At 47.5% G+C, this 19688-nt stretch overlaps 1 protein-coding gene across 1 annotated transcript in view; it reads right to left on the bottom strand.

Moving 5' to 3' along the window:
* Positions 1–7021, bottom strand: part of DRAM1 (DNA damage regulated autophagy modulator 1) — a 52638-nt gene extending 45617 nt beyond the window's left edge. Inside the window, exon 1 of the mRNA XM_073650673.1 lies at positions 6629–7021. Coding sequence (XP_073506774.1) covers positions 6629–6762 — 134 coding nt within the window. The 5' untranslated portion in view covers positions 6763–7021. The remainder of the gene's footprint in view (positions 1–6628) is intronic.
* Positions 7022–19688: the final 12667 nt, after the last annotated feature.

Raw genomic sequence — 19688 nt, 5'->3', positions numbered from 1 at the left:
CACATCATCAGCCTCAGTGGACTCTGCTGCAGCGGCGGCCGTATTGACCGCAAATCAACGGGTGGCGTAGTCGACACAAAAGAACATCTAGTAACATCATAAGGACTGCCACACACTGAGTTTGACACCCTGGGCACGGACCGGGTCACAGCCACTCGGAGACTACAACCCCCATCTGATCCGGCTCCGGGTATCCCTAACAGCACTGGCCCAGGGGGCGCGTCACAAGCAGTCGTGAAATGTGGCAATTTAGTATTGTGGCCGGTGGGTGGGTGGCTGCGTATTTGCGCTTGCGTTCCAAGGACTGGGGTAGGGACAACTGAACACTGAGGGACAACTGAGGAATATGCTAAGTAAAAAAAATCTTCCGGATCTGCACATTCCTCAAGCAAGAATCTGCAAAAACAATTGCGCACGCCCTCATCATCTCCCGCCTCGACTACTGCAACCTCCTGCTCTGTGGGTTCCCTTCTCGCACCCCGTTTCTACCTCCTGTGTTCTAGCTATCTTCCTGTGTTTCCCAGTCTGTTCCATGTGAACAGAGCCCTGTCCTGTCTGTCTGCACCTGCGGCTCTCCTCCGCTCTGCTCTGTTTGCCCTCTGCACCTGCGGTTCTGCTCTGCTCTGCTTGCCCTCCGCACCTGCAGCTTTGCTCTGCTCTGCCCTGCTCTGCTTGCCCTCCACACCTGCGGTTCTGCTCTGCTCTGCTCCGCTTGCCCTCCGCACCTGCAGCTTTGCTCTGCCCTGCTCTGCTTGTCCTCCGCACCGGCGGTTCCGCTCTACTCTGCTCCGCTTGTCCTCCGCACCTGCGGCTTTGCTCTGCTCTGCTTGTCCTCTGCAACTGCGGTTCTACTCTGCTCTGCTTGTCCTCCGCACCTGCAGTTCTGCTCTGCTCTGCTTGTCCTCCGCACCTGCGGTTCTGCTCTGCTCCGCTTGTCCTCCGCACCTGCGGTTCTGCTCTGCTCTGCTTGTCCTATGCACCTGCGGCTCTGTTCCTGTATCCCAGTCTGTACTGATCCCTATCCAGCCTGTTTTCCTACCTGCCAGTACCGGCCAGTCTGTATGCCAGCCGTACCTGCCTGTATCCGCCTGTCTGCATACCAGCCGTGCCTGCCAGTACCCACCTATCTGCATACCAGCCGTGCCTGCCAGTACCCACCTGTCTGCATACCAGCCAAACCTGCATGTTCCTGCATTCCCCGGTGTGGGTCAACAGCTGTGACCGGGGTCTGACCTGGACTAGCACCTGGGCCACCTCCCACGTCCCTCCCCGGACCACGGAGTCAATTAAGCCGCCGTGTGTTCGTGGTCGGATCTGGCGAGGCCCCTAATCACGCCCCTCCAGGCACTCCTCGGTTCGTGGCCCAGTGGGACCACTAACCACGCTCACGCCAGTCAGTCCAGGCGTGAGCGTAACAGAAACCTTCAAAAGGAACCTGAAGACCTACTTCTTCTGACAAGCATACAACCTGCAGTAACCACCGTTCCACCATACTGCTGCATGACCAGCTCTACCCTCACCTACTGTATCCTCACCCTTCCCTTGTAGACTGTGAACCCTAGAGGGAAGGGTCCTCTCTCCTCGTGTACCAGTCGCCATCATGTTTTTGTTCAAGATTATTGTAATTGTTTTTGCTATGTATACCCCTTTTTCACATATAAGGTGCTATAATAATAAATAATAATAATAATGTGGTCCAGACTCACGGCTACTGAGACTGGACCGTGTGGAAGACAGGGTGGTGGTGATTGCAAACTGACTGGAAGCATTATCTATTTATCTGCTATCCAACCAACAACCTTTTCACACTGGTCTGGCTTCAAGATGGTATTCCACAGTCTCCTAGAAAGTGAGACAGGAAGTTGGTCGACATGATGTGGGTGCTTGTTGTGCTCCCTCAACAGTTTCATCTTGCCCACGGCCTCTGCGTGCACCATTATCATCACCATTACGTCCACTTCCCCGTCCCTTGCACACGCCTTGCCCATTTTAAATGGAGTTTAATATTTGTCACGTTGCCAAAAATTTCTATATGATTACCGCAGTAATATAGGATCACGTCTGATGACCCCGTTTTTAGTAAGTGACCTGGGATGCAGAGGTGCTTCCAGGGGTCTTCCCCATACTGTTCCCATGTAATTTCAGCACTGCATGGATGTGTCTGATCATGTCTCACACACCACATGACCAGATAACATAGTAAAATGTTAAAATTACATTTACTGGTGAATGTATTTTTCACTGTTGAAAGCAATGCAAAAGTGCAAAAACGCATCAAAACGCTACTTGTGATCATAGGCCAAGGTGTGGAGGAGCATTTTTGTTTTTCGTTATTTATTTTAAAATACTCGAGTTTCCCATTGACTTACATTGGGCTCGTTACTCGGATCGAGCACCCGAGCATTACAATTTACTTGACCCGAGCAACGAGCACCCAAGCATTTTAGTGCTTGCTCATCACTAATGATCACCTTTAAAAAGCAGTGAGCATTCACTGTTTCATTTGTTCCCAATCAAAACAATTAAAAACATCACACATACAGTGGGGTAAATTAGTATTTGATCCTTTGCTGTTTTTGTAAGTTTGCCCACTGACAAAGACATGAACAGTCTATAATTTTAAGGGTAGGTTAATTTTAACATTGAGAGATACAATATCCAAAAACAAATAAAAAAAAATCACATTGTATAAATGAGATGATTTTTTTTTGCATTTTGCAGTGAGAAATAAGTATTTGATCCCTTACAAACCATTATGAGTTCTGGCTCCTACAGACCAGTTAGACACTCCTAATCAAATCGTTACCTGCATTAAAGACAGCTGTCTTACATGCAGCTGTATAAACCTGTCCACAGACTCAATTAATCAGTCAGACTCTAACCTTTACAACAAGGGCGAGACCAGAGAGCTTTCTAAGGATGTCAGGGACAAGATCATAGACCTGCACAAAGCTGGAATGGGTTACAAAACCATAAGTTAGACGCTGGGTGAGAAGGAGACAACTGTTGGTGCAATAGTAAGAAAATGGAAGAAATACAAAATGACTGTCAATCGACATCGATCTGGGGCACCATGCAAAATCTCACCTCGTGGGGTATCCTTGATCATGAGGAAGGTGAGAGATCAGCCTAAAACTACACGGGGGGAACTTGTTAATGATCTCAAGGCAGCTGGGACCACAGTCACCAAGAAAACCATTGGTAACACATTACGCCTTAAAGGTTTAAAATCCTGCAGTGCCCGCAAGGTCCCCCTGATCAAGAAGGCACATGTGCAGGCCCATCTGATGTTTGCCAATGAACACCTCGATGATTCTGTGAGTTATTGGGAGAAGGTGCTGTGGTCAGATGAGACAAAAATTGAGCTCTTTGGCATTAACTCAACTCGCCATGTTTGGAGGAAGAAGGATGAGTACAACCCTAAGAACATCATCCCAACCGTGAAGCATGTTGGGGGAAACATTATACTTTGGGGGTGCTTTTCTGCAAAGGGGACATGACGTCTGCACCATACTGAAGAGAAGATGGATGGGGTCATGTACCATGAGATTTTGGCCAACAACCTCCTTCCCTCAGTAAGAGCACTGAAGATGGGTCGTGGCTGGGTCTTCCCGCAAGACAATGACCCAAAACATACAGCCAAGGCAACAAAGGAGTGGCTCAAAAAGAAGCACATTAAGGTCATGGAGTGGCCTAGCCAGTCTCCAGATCTTAATCCCATAGAAAACTTATGGAGGGAGTTGAAGCTCCGAGTTGCCAAGTGACAGCCTCAAAATCGTAATGAGATGATCTGCAAAGAGGAGTGGACCAAAATTCCTCCTGACATGTGCGCAAACCTCATCATCAGCTACAAAAAACGTCTGACTGCTGTGCTTGCCAACAAGGGTTTTGCCACCAAGTATTAAGTGTTGTTTGTCAGAGGGATCAAATACTTATTTCTCACTGCAAAATGCAAAAATACAAAAAAATGCAAAATGCAAAAAAAATATCTAATTTATACAATCTGATTTTCTTGATTTTTTGAGATATTCTATATCTCAATGTTAAAATTAACCTACCCTTAAAATATTGACTGTTCATGTCTTTGTCAGTGGGCAAACTTACAAAAACAGCAAAGGATCAAATACTGTATATAGCTATATATATACACTGTTCAAAAAATAAAGGGAACACTTAAACAACAGAATATAACTCCAAGTAAATCAAACTTCTGTGAAATCAAACTGTCCACTTAGGAAGCAACACTGATTGACAATCAATTTCACATGCTGTTGTGCAAATGGCATAGACAATAGATGGAAATTATTGACAATCAATTTCACATGCTGTTGTGCAAATGGCATAGACAATAGATGGAAATTATTGGCAATTATCAAGACACACTCAATAAAGGAGTGGTTCTGCAGGTGGGGACCACAGACCACATCTCAGTACCAATGCTTTCTGGCTGATGTTTTGGTCACTTTTGGATATTGGTTGTGCTTTCACACTCACGGTAGCATGAGACGGACTCTACAACCCACAGAAGTTGCTCAGGTAGTGCAGCTCATCCAGGATGGCACATCAGTGCGAGATGTGGCAAGAAGGTTTGCTGTGTCTGTCAGAGTAGTGTCCAGAGGCTGGAGGCGCTACCAGGAGACAGGCCAGCACACCAGGAGACGTGGAGGGGGCCGTTGGAGGGCAACAACCCAGCAGCAGGACCGCTACCTCCGCCTTTGTACAAGGAGGAACAGGAGGAGCACTGCCAGAGCCCTGCAAAATGACCTCCAGCAGGGCACAAATGTGCATGTGTCTGCACAAATGGTTAGAAACCGACTCCATGAGGGTGGTATGAGGGCCCGACGTCCACAGATGGGGGTTGTGCTCACAGCCCAACACCGTGCAGGACGCTTTGCATTTGCCACAGAACACCAGGATTGGCAAAGTCGCCACTGGCGCCCTGTGCTCTTCACAAATAAAAGCAGGTTCACACTGAGCACATGTGACAGACGTGACAGAGTCTGGAGATGCCGTGGAGAGCGATCTGCTGCCTACAACATCCTTCAGCATGACCGGTTTGGCAGTGGGTCAGTAATGGTGTGAGGTGGCATTTCTTCGGAGGGCCCCACAGCCCTTCATGTGCTCGCCGGAGGTAGCCTGACTGCCATTAGGTACTGAGATGAGATGCTCAGACCCCTTGTGAGAGCATATGCTGGTGCGGTTGGCCCTGGGTTCCTCCTAATGCAGGACAATGCCAGACCTCATGTGGCTGGAGTGTGTCAGCAGTTCCTGCAAGATGAAGACATTGAAGCTATGGACTGGCCCGCCTGTTCCCCAGATCTGAATCCGATTGAGCACATCTGGGACATCATGTCTCGCTCCAACCACCAACGTCACGTTGCACCACAGACGGTCCAGTAGTTGGTGGATGCTATAGTCCAGGTGCCGGAGGAGATCCCACAGGAGACCATCCGCAACCTCATCAGGAGCATGCCCAGGCGTTGTAGGGAGGTCATACAGGCACGTGGAGGCCACACACAATACTGAGCCTCATTTTGACTTGTTTTAAGGACATTACATCAAAGTTGGATCAGCCTGTAGTGTGGTTTTCCACTTTAATTTTGGTGGTGACTCCAAATCCAGGCCTCCATTGGTTAATACATTTGATTTCCATTGATGATTTTTGTGTGATTTTGTTGTCATCACATTGAACTTTGTACAGAACAAAGTATTCAATGAGAATATTTCATTCATTCAGATCTAGGATGTGTTATTTGAGTGTTCCCTTTATTTTTCTGAGCAGTGTATATTCAGTATATAAATTGTATACAAATTGCCATAGATATAGACCCCCATAACAGACCAATGTTATTCTATGCATATGTCCGATTTTTTGGACAGAGCCAGTCCGGGGAAAAAAATCGCAGTATGCCAGAGTTTGATTTAATATTTGGATTGCACTCGGCCATTCAAATCAATGAGTCCGTACAAACCATCAGGTGAGGAAAACGCATCTGTCAGCTATACCTCCCCCCAAAGGAGTTGTGATTATTCATGTGATTTATTATACATTCACATTTTAAATATTTTCTAAATAAAGGATTTTTAGATTTTATGGAGACATCTGATGCTGGATTTTCCTCACCTGGTTGCAAAGTATCGTCCGGAGCACTGCCGGTCTTCTGTACATCTCATGTCTGAGTAAGTGAGCTGACCCTTTTTTTTTTCTGTTTCAAAGTACAAAACATCACACTGCACTCGGATGACATCTGGGTGCAGTCCGATTTCCACAAATTGACAGAATGTAGAAGATTAAGACATTTTTTTCTCCATCTGCTCCTCATCCAAGAGAATCAATCACACTGTGATCAAACTCTGAGTGTGATTAGCATAATCGACCCGATTCTTTCAGATGAGAGAATATAAATTGGTATGACCCTCACCTAAACATGCACATTTAACCCTGCCAAGCGACTATGTGTGGTTTCACTGACAGATACAAAGACCAGATAACAAAAAAAGGGAAATTACAAAACTGCACAGATTTCCTTTGCATTATCTCAGACAGACAGAGAGCAATCACAGTATAAGATAAAATTCCGACACTTAATCCAAACACTGATTTCATTAATAGAAAGTCACATCTTACCTGATATAAGGTACAAAAGGTACCACATGTCCTTCAAGCACTGCAAAGATGTAAGAGGCAATAAATGCTGTGGAGGACCAAATGACCAAGACACATGGCAACAGAGCCACACTGTCCATACACCCAAAAACCATGGGGTCTTCTTCCTTTCCTGCTGGTATGTAGCAGTCTCTGAGCCCTGGAGGAAGGCTCTATTTCCCGTAAAAGAATCACTATAAGGTACAGCTGTAAATGTGTACCAGAAAAAGTATGAAACTCATTCCTTCAAGTTTTTTTAAGTACAAAACCTATTTCATGTGATCTCAGAGAAGTTTCATAGTCACCTAATGTTGCAGCCCCCTCCCATGTACTTCCCTTTTCTTCAGCATTTTCTGTTTCTAGCAGTTCTGAAACTAACATTTCACAAGTCACGCCTCCTCCAGTAACAATCCTTGTCTTCCTCCATAGACACAGTGATACTGTCAGCGTGGACTGAGACGTAGCATGCCTGAGTGACCACTCCAGCCAGGCCTCTCCATGCATTTGTAATGCAGGTGCCGGAATGCAACGCACAGAGACACAAGGCGAGAACAGTCAGAGATGAATATAAACAGTTTATATATATATAACAGGTATTCTGAACAAGGGATTGGCAAAAAGGGTAATGAACAGTAATTTGAAAAGTTAGCAAAATGCAAAGTCTCTAAAAGTGATGTGTTGCCCTAAATCATGGGAGACACCACGTAAGTTCTTTAACTCTGCATATGGCCCTAGCGGGAGTCAGCGGTTATTCCCGCTAGGCCGTGAGTCTCTTCCGGATAAATTCAATTAGATCACGTTGAGCTTCTTTAGCCCCAACCGTTCCCCTCCCAACCTGAGTACCTAAACCCAATTGGCCCCAGTACCGTGAGTGAACAGTAGGAGTGACGGCCCTGTTCACATATGCAGCTCCTCTGCCTTCATTGGCGAGACTTTCCTGGGGCAGCCGTCTCTCAACTCCTCTCTGCTTGACTGTTGGAGGCCATCCCTCAAGCCTTGGGTAGGGGGGTCCAGACCTGGTCTGTCGGCGGGCGACGTCGGGTTCCGCGAACTCACTCAGCACCGCAAGCAGGTTCCGAGTCTCCCCACCAGGCATAGCACTCGGGTCACATCTGTAAGGGATCCGGAGCTCTTCCACCGGCGCCCGGCTGTGGCACCTCACAGGCCTCTGGCTTAGGCCCACCACGCGGGGCTTCTCAGCACGCAGAGAACACGTCTGATTCTCTCTGCTGCTTGGCGCCAAAAACTCCTCAGGCTTGGCGCGCTGGCCTCTTATCTTCAGGAACTCCTTCCTGGAAGTCACCTGACCGGGTCCAGCGTCTAAATCTGCTCTCCCTTCAACTTCTCTTGTATATGTTGGTTCCGCTTGACTGTGTCTGGCCAGCAGTTGGCAGTCTCTCTCCATCTTTGAAGCATCATGTAAGAGTTCTCTTAAAGGCTCTCTCGCCTCTACTACATTCCTCCCTCCTTTTTGTTCGCCAGTCCTCGGGCGAGTGGATTTCTTGCAGGATTGATGTCTCTGGCAGTGCAAGCTCAGACAGGAGTTGGGCACACTCCTGCATTTCCTGCTGGATCTGAGACCAGATAAACTCTTCTTGAGCATACCGGTTAGGAGGAATTCCGGCATTAGCCCGCTCAGTTCGGCGAGGCTCGCCCTGCGGAGGTGACTCCGGGATATCCGATGAATCAACCACTGGGGATTGCAAGTCACTTCTTGATTCATTCTGGGTCCCACTCGGGGTTGGCATCGACGGTTCTAATGGGCCCAACTGCATTGTGGCCCATCCTTCTTCATCCCCCAAGGTTCCTGTATGCGGCACCTCAGCCAATTTGTTTGAAGGCCCAACTTCGTTATAGGCCTCTGCTTCAGAAGAGCAAGGTCGCAGCATGTTACGGTGCAACACCCTGGGTGTTGCGGCATCATCCCCTTCGGGCCTGACCTCGTAGACTTGGTTGTCTGGGTGAATCTTCTTCACCACCCGATATGGTATCGCCTCCCAACGATGGTCCAGTTTACTCCCAAATCGTTTGGCCCTTACCAGCACACGGTCTCCTGGCTGGAGTGATCCACCTGAGGTCGGGAGCCGATCTGCATTCTCTACCTCCTGAAACTTCTGAGCGACCAATCTTCTCACCGTATGAAGTCGGCGCTTATGCTCTTGAATCCAGGTACTCGGGCTACTGCCCGGGCCGGAGTCTTCTGAGTCTAGTTCCAGTTCAGTAATTTCTCGTCCACTCCTTACAAACAGCAGCATGTAAGGGGTGTAGCCAGTAGTCGCATGAACTCGATTATTATACATCCACACCAGCTCGGACACAAATTCAGGCCACTTCATCTTTTTGTCCGCTTCCAGCGTTCGCAACATTTGCAACAGGGTTCGGTTAAAGCGCTCACATGCGCCGTTCCCTTGAGGGTGGTAAGGCGTTGTTCGGGATCGGTCGATCCCATAGATACGGTATAGTTCATCCATCACTCGTCCTTGGAAGCAGGCCCCTTGGTCAGAATGTATTCGCTTCAGACACCCATAAATCCGGATGAAATCCTGACAGATGGCCTTAGCTGCGGCTTCCGCTGTCTGGTCTTTGGTAGGCGTCACCACTGCGAACTTGGTAAAGTGATCAGTCATTACCAAACAGTGTCCGTAACCATTGTATGAAGTTCCCATCATCAGATAGTCAATCATCAGGACTTCCAAGGGTGCAGAAGTTTGGATGGCCTGAATGGGAGCCCTTTGTTCCGGGGGTTTGTTCAACTCACACTGGCGACATGTTCGGCAGACCCCTTCGACTTCTTGCCGCAGTTGAGGCCAATACACCAGCCGTTGCAACCACCGAAAGGTCTTCTCCACACCGAAGTGAGCACCTCTTCTATGAACCTCCTGGGCTAGCTGCGTTACCAGCGCCTCTGGAACTACTACCTGCCAGGTAACATCAAACTCTCGAGGTAGCTGCATTCTTCAGCATAGCAAGCCATCCTTCAGGAAGAGCCTCTCCCACTGGCCTAGGATTTGTAGGGTAGTTGGAAGTGAAGCGGCCCTGGCTTCCTGGTCAGGTTTTTGACCAAGGGCGACCCATTCTCTCAGCTTTGACAGCTCTGGGTCAGATTGTTGCAGATATATCCACTCGTCTCTTGAGCGGCCCAGGATTTGAGTGGGCCTCGGCTCCTCTCTGGTCTTCTGAGCGTCGACCACAGCAGCGGCAAACTGGCTGAAATCCGGAATCTCATCGCCTTCTAGCTCCTCATCTCTATCCCTGTTCGGGCCCGTCTGAGTAACCCGGGAAAGGGCATCTGCATGAGTATTCAGGGCCTTGGAACGATAGGCGATCTTATACTGGTATTTGGACATTCTTGCGACCCACCGCTGCTCTAGCGCACCCAGCTTGGCGTTCTCCAAGTCGGCCAAAGGGTTGTTATCTGTCCGCACTTGCACTTCTGACCCCGACAAGTACTCAGCAAAATTTTCGGTCATGGCCCACACCAGTGCCAGTAGCTCCAGCTTGAACGAACTGTAGTTGTCCGGATTCTTCTCTGTATCGCGGAGTGACCTGCTGGCATACGCAATCACCCGCTCTTTTCCTCCTTGCACTTGAGCCAGCACTGCTCCCAGTCCATGCAAGCTTCCATCAATGTACAACACGAAAGGCTGCGAAAAGTCAGTGTAGGCCAGAATTGGGGCATCCGTTAGCGCCATTTTCAATGCTCGGAATGCCTCTTCTTGTCATGGGCCCCACTGAATGGGCTGCCGCTTGGCTCCCCCAGCCGTTCCTCTCAGCAACTCATTGAGCGGGATCGCAATCTTAGCGAAGTCCTTAATGAATCTGCGGTAGTATCCACGAATGCCCTCAGTTCTCTTAGATTGGCGGGTGTGGGCCACTTCTGCACGGCAGCTACTTTCTCTGCGGTGGGGTGCACTCCCTCACTGGACACAGTGTGCCCCAGATATTCAATTTCCCGCTTGAAGAGACCACACTTACAAGGCTTAATCTTCAGGCCGTGCCTCCGAAGCCGTTCTAACACTTGTTCCAGTCGACGGAGATGATCTTCAAATGTAGCGGAATAGATAATGATATCGTCCAGATATATTAAAGTGGCTTCAAAGTTGAGGTCCCCCAAGCATCTCTCCATCAGTCTTTGGAAGGTTCCTGCCGCATTTTTTAGCCCGAACGGCATCCGATTGAACTCAAACAGGCCCATAGGGAGAACAAAAGCTGTCTTCAGGCGATCCTTCCCAGCTACTGGGACCTGCCAATAGCCACTGGCCAGCTCGAGAGAAGAGGAGAACTTGGCGCTTCCTAGCGCAGATAGAGACTCTTCAATTCGGGGGAGTGGATAGGAGTCCCGTACTGTACAGGCATTCAGTTTCCGATAGTCTACATAGAATCTTAGGGTACCATCCTTCTTCCGGACCAGCACGATAGGAGCCGCCCAAGGACTCTGACTTTCGCGGATCATGCCGTTCCGCAACATGTGGGCCAACAGCTCTTTCACCTCCTGGTACATCTGAGGCGGGATCTGCCGATATCTCTCTCGAATGGGAGCAGTATTTCCTGTGGGTATTTCGTGCTGAATGTCCCGAGTGCACCCGAAATCGTCTTCATGTTGTGCAAACACTCCCTGATATCGCTGTAGAAGTTGTTCGATCTGCCTTACTTGCCCAGCAGAAAACTCAGTAAGATTAGCCTCCATTTTCTCCAAGAGGTGGCTCCCAGCCAACGGTTCTCATCCATTCTCTTGGCTGTTGAGGGACACCTCCAGGGTCCATGGCTCTCCTTCCACAGGTGCCAGCCCTATAGCGTCAGCTCTGGTAAGGGCCTCTGGCATTATACACACTTGTGCCACCTCTTTTTGGGGCAACAACTGTAAACTCGTGCCCCTTAGATTGATGCAACGCACGGGCACTCAACAATGCCGCACGGTGGCCAGGGTCCGAGCAACCAGGAGTCCAGAGTGCGCTTCCTCTCCCTTCATTGGTTCAATTTGAATGTCCACGCCCTCTAAGGACACATGTGCGAGTACCGGTAAAGTGAGTACAGTCTGTCCCACTGGCAGTGTCATTGTGGCTTCGGGTGGTATCGATACCTTACCAAGGTACTGAGAGGTAGGGAGCAATTTTTGAATTTGACTGACCCGCACAAGATGCTGGAATACTCTCTTGTTAGCTGGATCTCGAGTGGCACAGGTCCAGTTATTTTTGTTACAGCCCTCAGCCAGGAACTGTCCGACCTCCTTCAGCACATTCATGCCCAGGGTTACAATGGGCCCATCGCCTCCGAGCCCTGTGGTCAGTATGATCCCTTTCCGACCGAGGTCCTTTCCACATGCCCGAACGGACATCCATACTACTCCCGCTACTGGGATAGGTAGTTGATTAGCCGCCACCAGTTTGACAGTGGGTTCCCGCCAGGAACGAGCAACTTCAGGAAAGTGACTTTGGAAGTACGTCTCAGGCATAGTGGTCACTTGAGACCCGGTGTCCATTAGACAGCGGATCCGCTGCCCATTAAATTCAGCCCAGATAATGGGTCTCTCGGAGTCGATGTCTTCAGAGCTCCCTCTTCCACTCTCTGAAGCTCGAGACTCCACGGTATGCTCCACAACCGTGGGGCATCTTAGTTTAACGGCTGTCCCCGTCTCCTCCTTTCTCGGTTTGGACAGTCTTTGGAGATATGCCCCCTACCACCGCAGGTCCAACACTCTGGTCCTCGTTCTACCGATAGGTCGGGTGCATGACGTGTTGGGGCCTGGTAGGAACGTCTTTCTCTTTCTGGTCTCTGCCCACATGGGGCAGTAGGGTGCATCGGCAAGGAGGCAGCAGGGGCCTTTCTAATAGTGTTTAGCTCACACCGAATATCTCGAATTTCCTGACGTATCTCCCGTACCCAATCTGGCTCCTTGTTGGGGAATCCAGGGGTAATTGCCTCATGACTTCTAACTGTGGCTTTGAGAACAGGAACTTCTTTCTCCAGGACTCTAGCTTCAGCCCCTACCTCCAGGAAGCCCAGATCAGGGCTCAAACGCAGCCGCTCCTTCAAGATCTGCCTCAGGGAAGGGTCTTTCAAGCCAGCAATCAGTTGGTCACGCAACACTTCATCCAATGGTCCCAGTCCTCGGTTCTCATCTCGAGCCTTCTTAGTGATATGGGCCGTCACTTCCTGTAATGCATTAACATACTGATTTATGGCCTCATTTTCCCCTTGGACCCGCTGAAACAACCGTAGGCGCAAGTGTCCCAGACCTGTGGTGTCACCATGCATGTCCTCTAGGATTTTTATCACTTTGTCCACGGTGTCACGGTCCCCAGGGGGGCGGTACATCACAGTTGGCCGGGCCTCTCCATCAAGGGTTAGGAGGGCCAGTTCCGCCTGGGCTGGGGGATTGAGGGGATACATATGCAGCATACTTCTCAGTCTTTCTACCCAGTCCCACAGTGACATGCCATCCCCCGTGAATTTGGGAAGATGACTGAGCATAGCCCCCAGGGGTATATGGTTCCGGCCAGACCCAGACCGATCTTCCATCTCTGCGTCTGAATGTTGCATCCTGCCGACTACGCCAAATGTAATGCAGGTGCTGGAATGCAACGCACAGAGACACAAGGCGAGAACAGTCAGAGATGAATATAAACAGTTTATATATATATAACAGGTATTCTGAACAAGGGATTGGCAAAAAGGGTAATGAACAGTAATTTGAAATGTTAGCAAAGTACGAAGTCTCTCAAAGTGATGTGTTTCCCTAAATCATGGGAGACACCACGTAAGTTCTTTAACTCTGCATATGGCCCTAGCGGGGGTCACCGGTTATTCCCACTAGGCCGAAAGTCTTTTCCGGACAAGTTCAATTAGATCACGTTGAGATTCTTTAGCCCCAACCGTTCCCCTCCCAACCTGAGTACCTAAACCCAATTGGCCCCAGTAGCATGAGTGAACAGTAGAAGTTTCGGCCCTGTTCACATATGCAGCTCCTCTGCCTTCACTGGTGTGACTTTCCTGGGGCAGCCGTCTCTCAACTCCTCTCTGCTTGACTGTTGGAGGCCATCCCTCAAGCCTTGGGTAGGGGGGGTCCAGACCTGGTCTGTCGGCGAGCGACGTCGGGTTCCGCGAACTCACTCAGCACCGCAAGCAGGTTCCGAGTCTCCGCACCAGGCACAGCACTCGGGTCACATCTGTAAGGGATCCGGAGCTCTTCCACCGGCGCCCGGCTATGGCACCTCACAGGCCTCTGGCTTAGGCCCACCACGCGGGGCTTCTCAGCACGCAGAGAACACGTCTGATCCTCTCTACTGCTTGGCGCCAGAAACTCCTCAGGCTTGGCGCGCTTGCCTCTTATCTTCAGGAACTCCTTCCTGGAAGTCACCTGACCGGGTCCAGCGTCTAAATCTGCTCTCCCTTCAACTTCTCTTGTATATGTTGGTTCCGCTTGACTCTGTCTGGCCAGCAGATGGCAGTCTCTCTCCATCTTTGAAGCATCATGTAAGAGTTCTCTTAAAGGCTCTATCGCCTCTACTACACATTACGTTTCATCAGTGATGAGAGACAGAGACCAAACCGAATGCAGCTCCTGGCATAATAGGCGCACTCCTCTTCTTACACTAATATTTCGCACAAAGAATGAGGATAGTCCATAATAAACTAATTGCTCATGTCCCATATATTTTTCTTATGTATTTACACTACTTTACTACTACATTCAATGGCGGAGATACCACTGGTGCGACCTTTGCAGCAGCATGGGCCCAAAGGTGAAGTGACCCCACTACTACCTCCAAGGCAGGTGGAATTATGTATTATGATGAGCTATTGGACTGCAAAGGGCCCATATACTGTTCTTAAACAGGGGCCGTCTTCTGTCCGTTACAGGTAAATTTTACATGTGAAATTTCTTTTAAATCATAGTCTGCTTTTAACGCTTTGCAACATTTAAGGATATTTAAGCCCTGGGGACTTATTGAAAAGTCTTGAAACTAAATAAGGCCTTAAGCAGGCAGGCATATTTTATGCCAGTAAACATAAACATAATGGGCATTAAGGTGTTTTTGCCAGAATTCTGGAGTAAAGCACCTTCAAATGTCGCAACATTTTTTGAGCAAATTGTTGCGACTTTTGCCGTTTTCACATCAGTCCTGGACAGCTTAGCAAATTAGAGGCGCAAAGGTAGGAACTGGCGAGACAAAGCCAAGGCAGCAAATTTATGCCATAAAACTCCTCTAGTCCCTGACTGAAGTAACATTTTTGGCGGAGGCACATGGCACTTGTAAGATTCACCTAATTCAGTAGGACATATGCACCGCTTAATGAATTAGGCGCTTCTTACTCCAGCACTGCCTCATAAAGACTGGCGTGTACAATGCCGGTCTTAATTAATCGTGTTTATCTTCTGGGCTTTCCTTTACCTCAATATGCCTTTGATGCCTATCAGAACACTACAGTATGCATAAGCCCCTATTATTATTTGCTTACTTTTTCCTTTAACCCCTTAAAGGGGTTTTCCCACAAATGAAAGTTGATTTTAATCAATAGATATTGGAATAATAATAACTAGTGATGAGCTCGGTACTCGCCCTAGCATCTCAGTACTCGAGATGCTCGGAGCTCGCCGAGTACTTGTGCGATGCTCGGGCGGGAGCTCGGGTCCCTGTCCTGCATGTTTGGCGCTATTTAGAGCACCAATCATGCAAGGATTGTCTGCCACTCACTGTAATGTCACAGCTATGGTGGTTGTGGCATTACAGTGATTGCCCAAATCGATGGGAACAGTGCTCACAGTGAAACATGAAAAGCTGGCAATTCATCAGCGGCATACACCGGTAACCGACAATTTAGAAAGAATAGAGCACCACACATAGATTGGATAGATAGAAACATGTCAGTCACATATATAATAAGTACAGTGACAGTGTTGGTTACTATACTTGTCATTTACTGTTAAAGGATTTATTAAAAAAAATATAGTAGTATTTTCATGCACCTGTCTCTTTAAAAAAGCCGGCCGGCAATTCATCATCAGTAACCGACAATTTAGAACAGAAAGAATAGAGCATCACACATAGATTAGATAGATAGAAACATGTCAGTCACATATATAATAAGTACAGTGATAGTGTTGGTTACTGTACTTGTCATTTAGTGTTAAAATAAAGGATTTATTAAAAAAAAATTGGCGAGCGGTTCCCTGTATTTTTAGTCTCTAGCGGAGGTTAAGCAGACGGCTGGGGCAGATGTTTGAAGCCTGGGAAGGGGGTAATACCCACTGAGCTTCCCAGGCTACTAATATCAGCCCCCAACTGAATACCTAGCCTTTACTAGCTATTAAAATGGGGGACCCCAAAAAAATGACGTGGGGTCCCCCCTATTTTAATAGCTAGCAAAGGCTAGGCAGACAGCTGGGGGCTTATATTAATAGCCCAGGAAGGGTGCCATGAATATTGGCCCCCACCCAGGCTAGAAACACCAGCCGTCAGCCGCCCCAGAAATGGCGCATCCATAATTCTGGCACTTAGCCTCGCTCTTCCCACTGTCCTGTAGCGGTGGCAGTGGGGTAATAGGGCTGAGGTTGATGTCAGCTTATAATGCCAGCTGACATCAAGCCCAGGTTAGTAATAGAGAGGCGTCTATAAGACACCCCCATTACTAACCCCATAGTCAAAGTTAAAAAAACCCACAAATACCCAGAATAAAGTCGTTTAATTGAAATAAACACACAATTCTTTAATGTTCTAAATTAAACTCTACTTACCATCACGCCCATTCCAGCTGAAGCCAACGATCTCCTGCAATAAAAATAAAATAATAAACCAACCTCATCCTTACCTTTCCATGGTTCCCAGGACAGCTTCAGCTCTGCTACATGAAGATGACAGGCTGGACCGCAGCAGAACGCTGCCATCCAGCTTGCCATGCCGCAGACACTGAGAAGCTTCTCAGTGAAGCTCCTCAGTGTCTCGCTGTGACGGCATCCAGATGAGCCGAGTTCATGTCCAATGAACTCAGCTCACCTCATGCACGTCACTGACAGCGTGGGAAAATTATCCTGCGCATGCAGTGAGCGCAGGAGAATTCTCCCACGCTGGGATGGCATTGAGATGACAGGCTGGATGGCAGCTGAGCGCTGCCATCCAGCATGCCATCCTTCATAGACACTGCAGAGCGCAGGCATCTGGTGCCTGTCATCTCGATGTAGCAGAGCTGAAGCTGTCCTGGGAACCAAGGAAAGGTAAGGATGAGGTTGGTTTATTATTTTACTTTTATTGCAGAAGACATTGGCTTCAGCTGGAATGGGCGTGAGGGTAAGTAGAGTTTAATTTAGAATATTAAAGGAATGTGTATTTATTTCAATTAAAGGACTTTATTCTGGGTGTTGTGTTTTTTTTTAAATATTTTACTAGAATTTCATGGCGGTCATGTCTAATATTGGCGTGATCCCATGAATTTCGGGCTTAGGGCCAGCTGATAATACCAAGCTGGCTCTAACCCCTTTATTACCCAGTGAGCCACCGCACCAGGGCCCTGGATGAGTTGGGTACAGCGCCAGAAGATGGCGCTTCTATGAACACGCCATTTTCTGGGGTGGCTGTGGACTGCAATTTGCAGTGGGGGACCGCCCAGAAAGCTTGGGCCTCCCTGAGCTGCGGATTCCAGCCCCCAGCTGCCTAGTTGTTCCTGGCTAGATGAAAAAATAGGGCGAAGCCGCACATATTTTTTTTTTTAATTATTTCATGAAATTCATGAAATAATAAAAAAAAAGGGGCTTCCCTATATTGTTGTGTCCGGCGAGGTACAAATAGGCATCTGAGGGTTGGGGGCAGCCCGTTCTTGTCTGCTGTACCTGGCTGGACACAAAAATATGGCGAAGGCCACGTCAAATTTTTGGTGAAAAATTCATTAAATTTAAAAAAAAAAAAAAAACACATTTAGGGACTACATCTTTATTAACCCCTCCACTTGAGGGGTTAATAAAGATGCAGTCCCTAAATTATTATTTTTTTTTGTTATTTTTTAACTAATTTTTCCCAAAAATTTTGACGTGGGCTTCGCCATATTTTTGTATGCCAGCCGGGTACAGCAGGCAGGAACGGGCTGCCCCCAACCACCAGCTGCCTATTTGTACCTGGCCGGACACAACAATATAGGGAAGCCCTTTTTTTTATTATTATTTCATGAATTTCCACCCACGGCTGTTAACTAGTTAAATGCCGCTGTCAGTTTCTGACAGCGGCATTTAACTTGCGCTTCCAGGAAGCGCCTCATAGGCCCCGCCCATCAGCGACCCCGTCATATGATCGCGGGTCACAGGAGACCCCTGTGGTTGTCATTGCCAGATTGCTATGAGCACTGCCCAGTGATCGGTGCTCATAGCACATGAGCATTTCTGCTGAATTGAGGAGATCTGATCATCGCCTGTGTGTAGCAGAGGGGGTCAGACAACTGCAGCTTCTAGTCTCCTATGGAGACTATTGAAGCATGCATAAAGTGTAAAAAAAAGTTTTAAAAAATCAAAAAAAAATAAAGAAAATGTAAAAGTTTAAACCACCCCCTTTCGACCCATTCAAAATTAAACAGTAAAGAAAAACCCACACATACAAATATTTGGTATCGCCGCATTCAGAATTGCCCGATCTATCAATATAAAAAAAAGAATTAATCCGATCGGTAAACGACGTAACGAGAAAAAAATTCTAAACACCAGAATTACGTTTTTTTGGTCGCCACAACATTGCAATATAATGCAATAACGGGCGATCAAAACATCAGATCTACCCCAAAATGGTATCAATAAAAACGGCAGCTCGGCGCGCAAAAAATAAGCCCTCACCCAGCCCCAGATCACGAAAATGGAGACGTTACTGGTCTCGTAAAATGGCACCATTTTTTTTTTTTTTTAGCAAACTTTGGATTTTTTTTACCACTTAAATAAAAAAGAACCTGTACATATTTGGTATTTACGAACTCGTAATGAGCTGTAGAATAAGAATGGCAGGTCAGTTTTAGCATTCAGTGAAAGTGGTTAAAAAAAAAACAAACAATTGTGGAATTGCACATTTTTGCAATTTCACCGCACTTGGAATTTTTTTCCCATTTTCCCGTACACTATGTGGTAAAACCAATGGTGCAGTTCAAAAGTACAACTTGTCCTGCAAAAAATAAGCCCTAGCATGGCTATATTCACCAAAAAGTAAAAAAGTTATGGCTCTGGGAAGAATGGGAGCAAAAAACAAAAACGCAGATACAGAAAATGCTCCAGTCATGAAGGGGTTAAGGACCGAGCTACTTTGTATGTTAATGACCGGGCCTCATTTTTTAAATCTGACTAGTGTCAGTTTATGCGGTAATTACTCTGGAACGCTTTAATGGACCCCACTGAGTCTGAAACTGTTTTTTAGTGACATATTGTACTTCATGATAGTGGTACAATTTGTTTGATATGACTTGCGTTTATTTGTGAAAATATCAGAAATTTGTCGAAAATTTTGTCACCCCAAAGTGACACCATTCTAAAAACTGCACCCATCAAGCTGCTCAAACCCACATTCAAGAAGTTTATTAACCCTTCAGATGCTTCACGAGAATTAATGAAATGTGGAAGGAAAAAATGAACTTTTTTTCACAAAAATTTTTGCAATTTCTCCTCAGTACGCCGATATCCCATATGGGTGAAAGCTACTGTTTGGGCACATAGCAGGGCTCGGAAATGAAGAGAGCACCATTTGACTTTTTGAACGCAAAAAATGGCTTGAATTGAGAGGGGATGCCATGTCGCATTTGGAGAGCCCCTGATGTGCCCAAACAGTGGAAACCCCCCCCACAAGTGACCCCATTTTGGAAACTAGACCCCTTAAAAGATGTATCTAGATGTGTGGTGAGCACCTTGATCCCCTAGGTGCTTCCCAGAAGTTTATAATATAGAGCGGTGAAAATAAAAAATCTAATTCTTCCCATAAAAATTTTCTTCTAGCACCAAAATTTTTATTTTCACAAGGGTAACAGGAGAAAATAGACCCCAAAATGTGTTGTGCAATTTCTCATGAGTACGCCAATACCCAAT

The sequence above is a fragment of the Phyllobates terribilis genome, unplaced genomic scaffold, assembly GCF_046119375.1.
Source record: "Phyllobates terribilis strain yellow unplaced genomic scaffold, ASM4611937v1 Scaffold_11__3_contigs__length_659146591, whole genome shotgun sequence".
NCBI classification, from domain to species: Eukaryota; Metazoa; Chordata; class Amphibia; order Anura; family Dendrobatidae; genus Phyllobates; species Phyllobates terribilis.
Note: the sequence above shows the minus strand (reverse complement) of the source record. Positions and strands in the feature narration are given on the sequence as shown.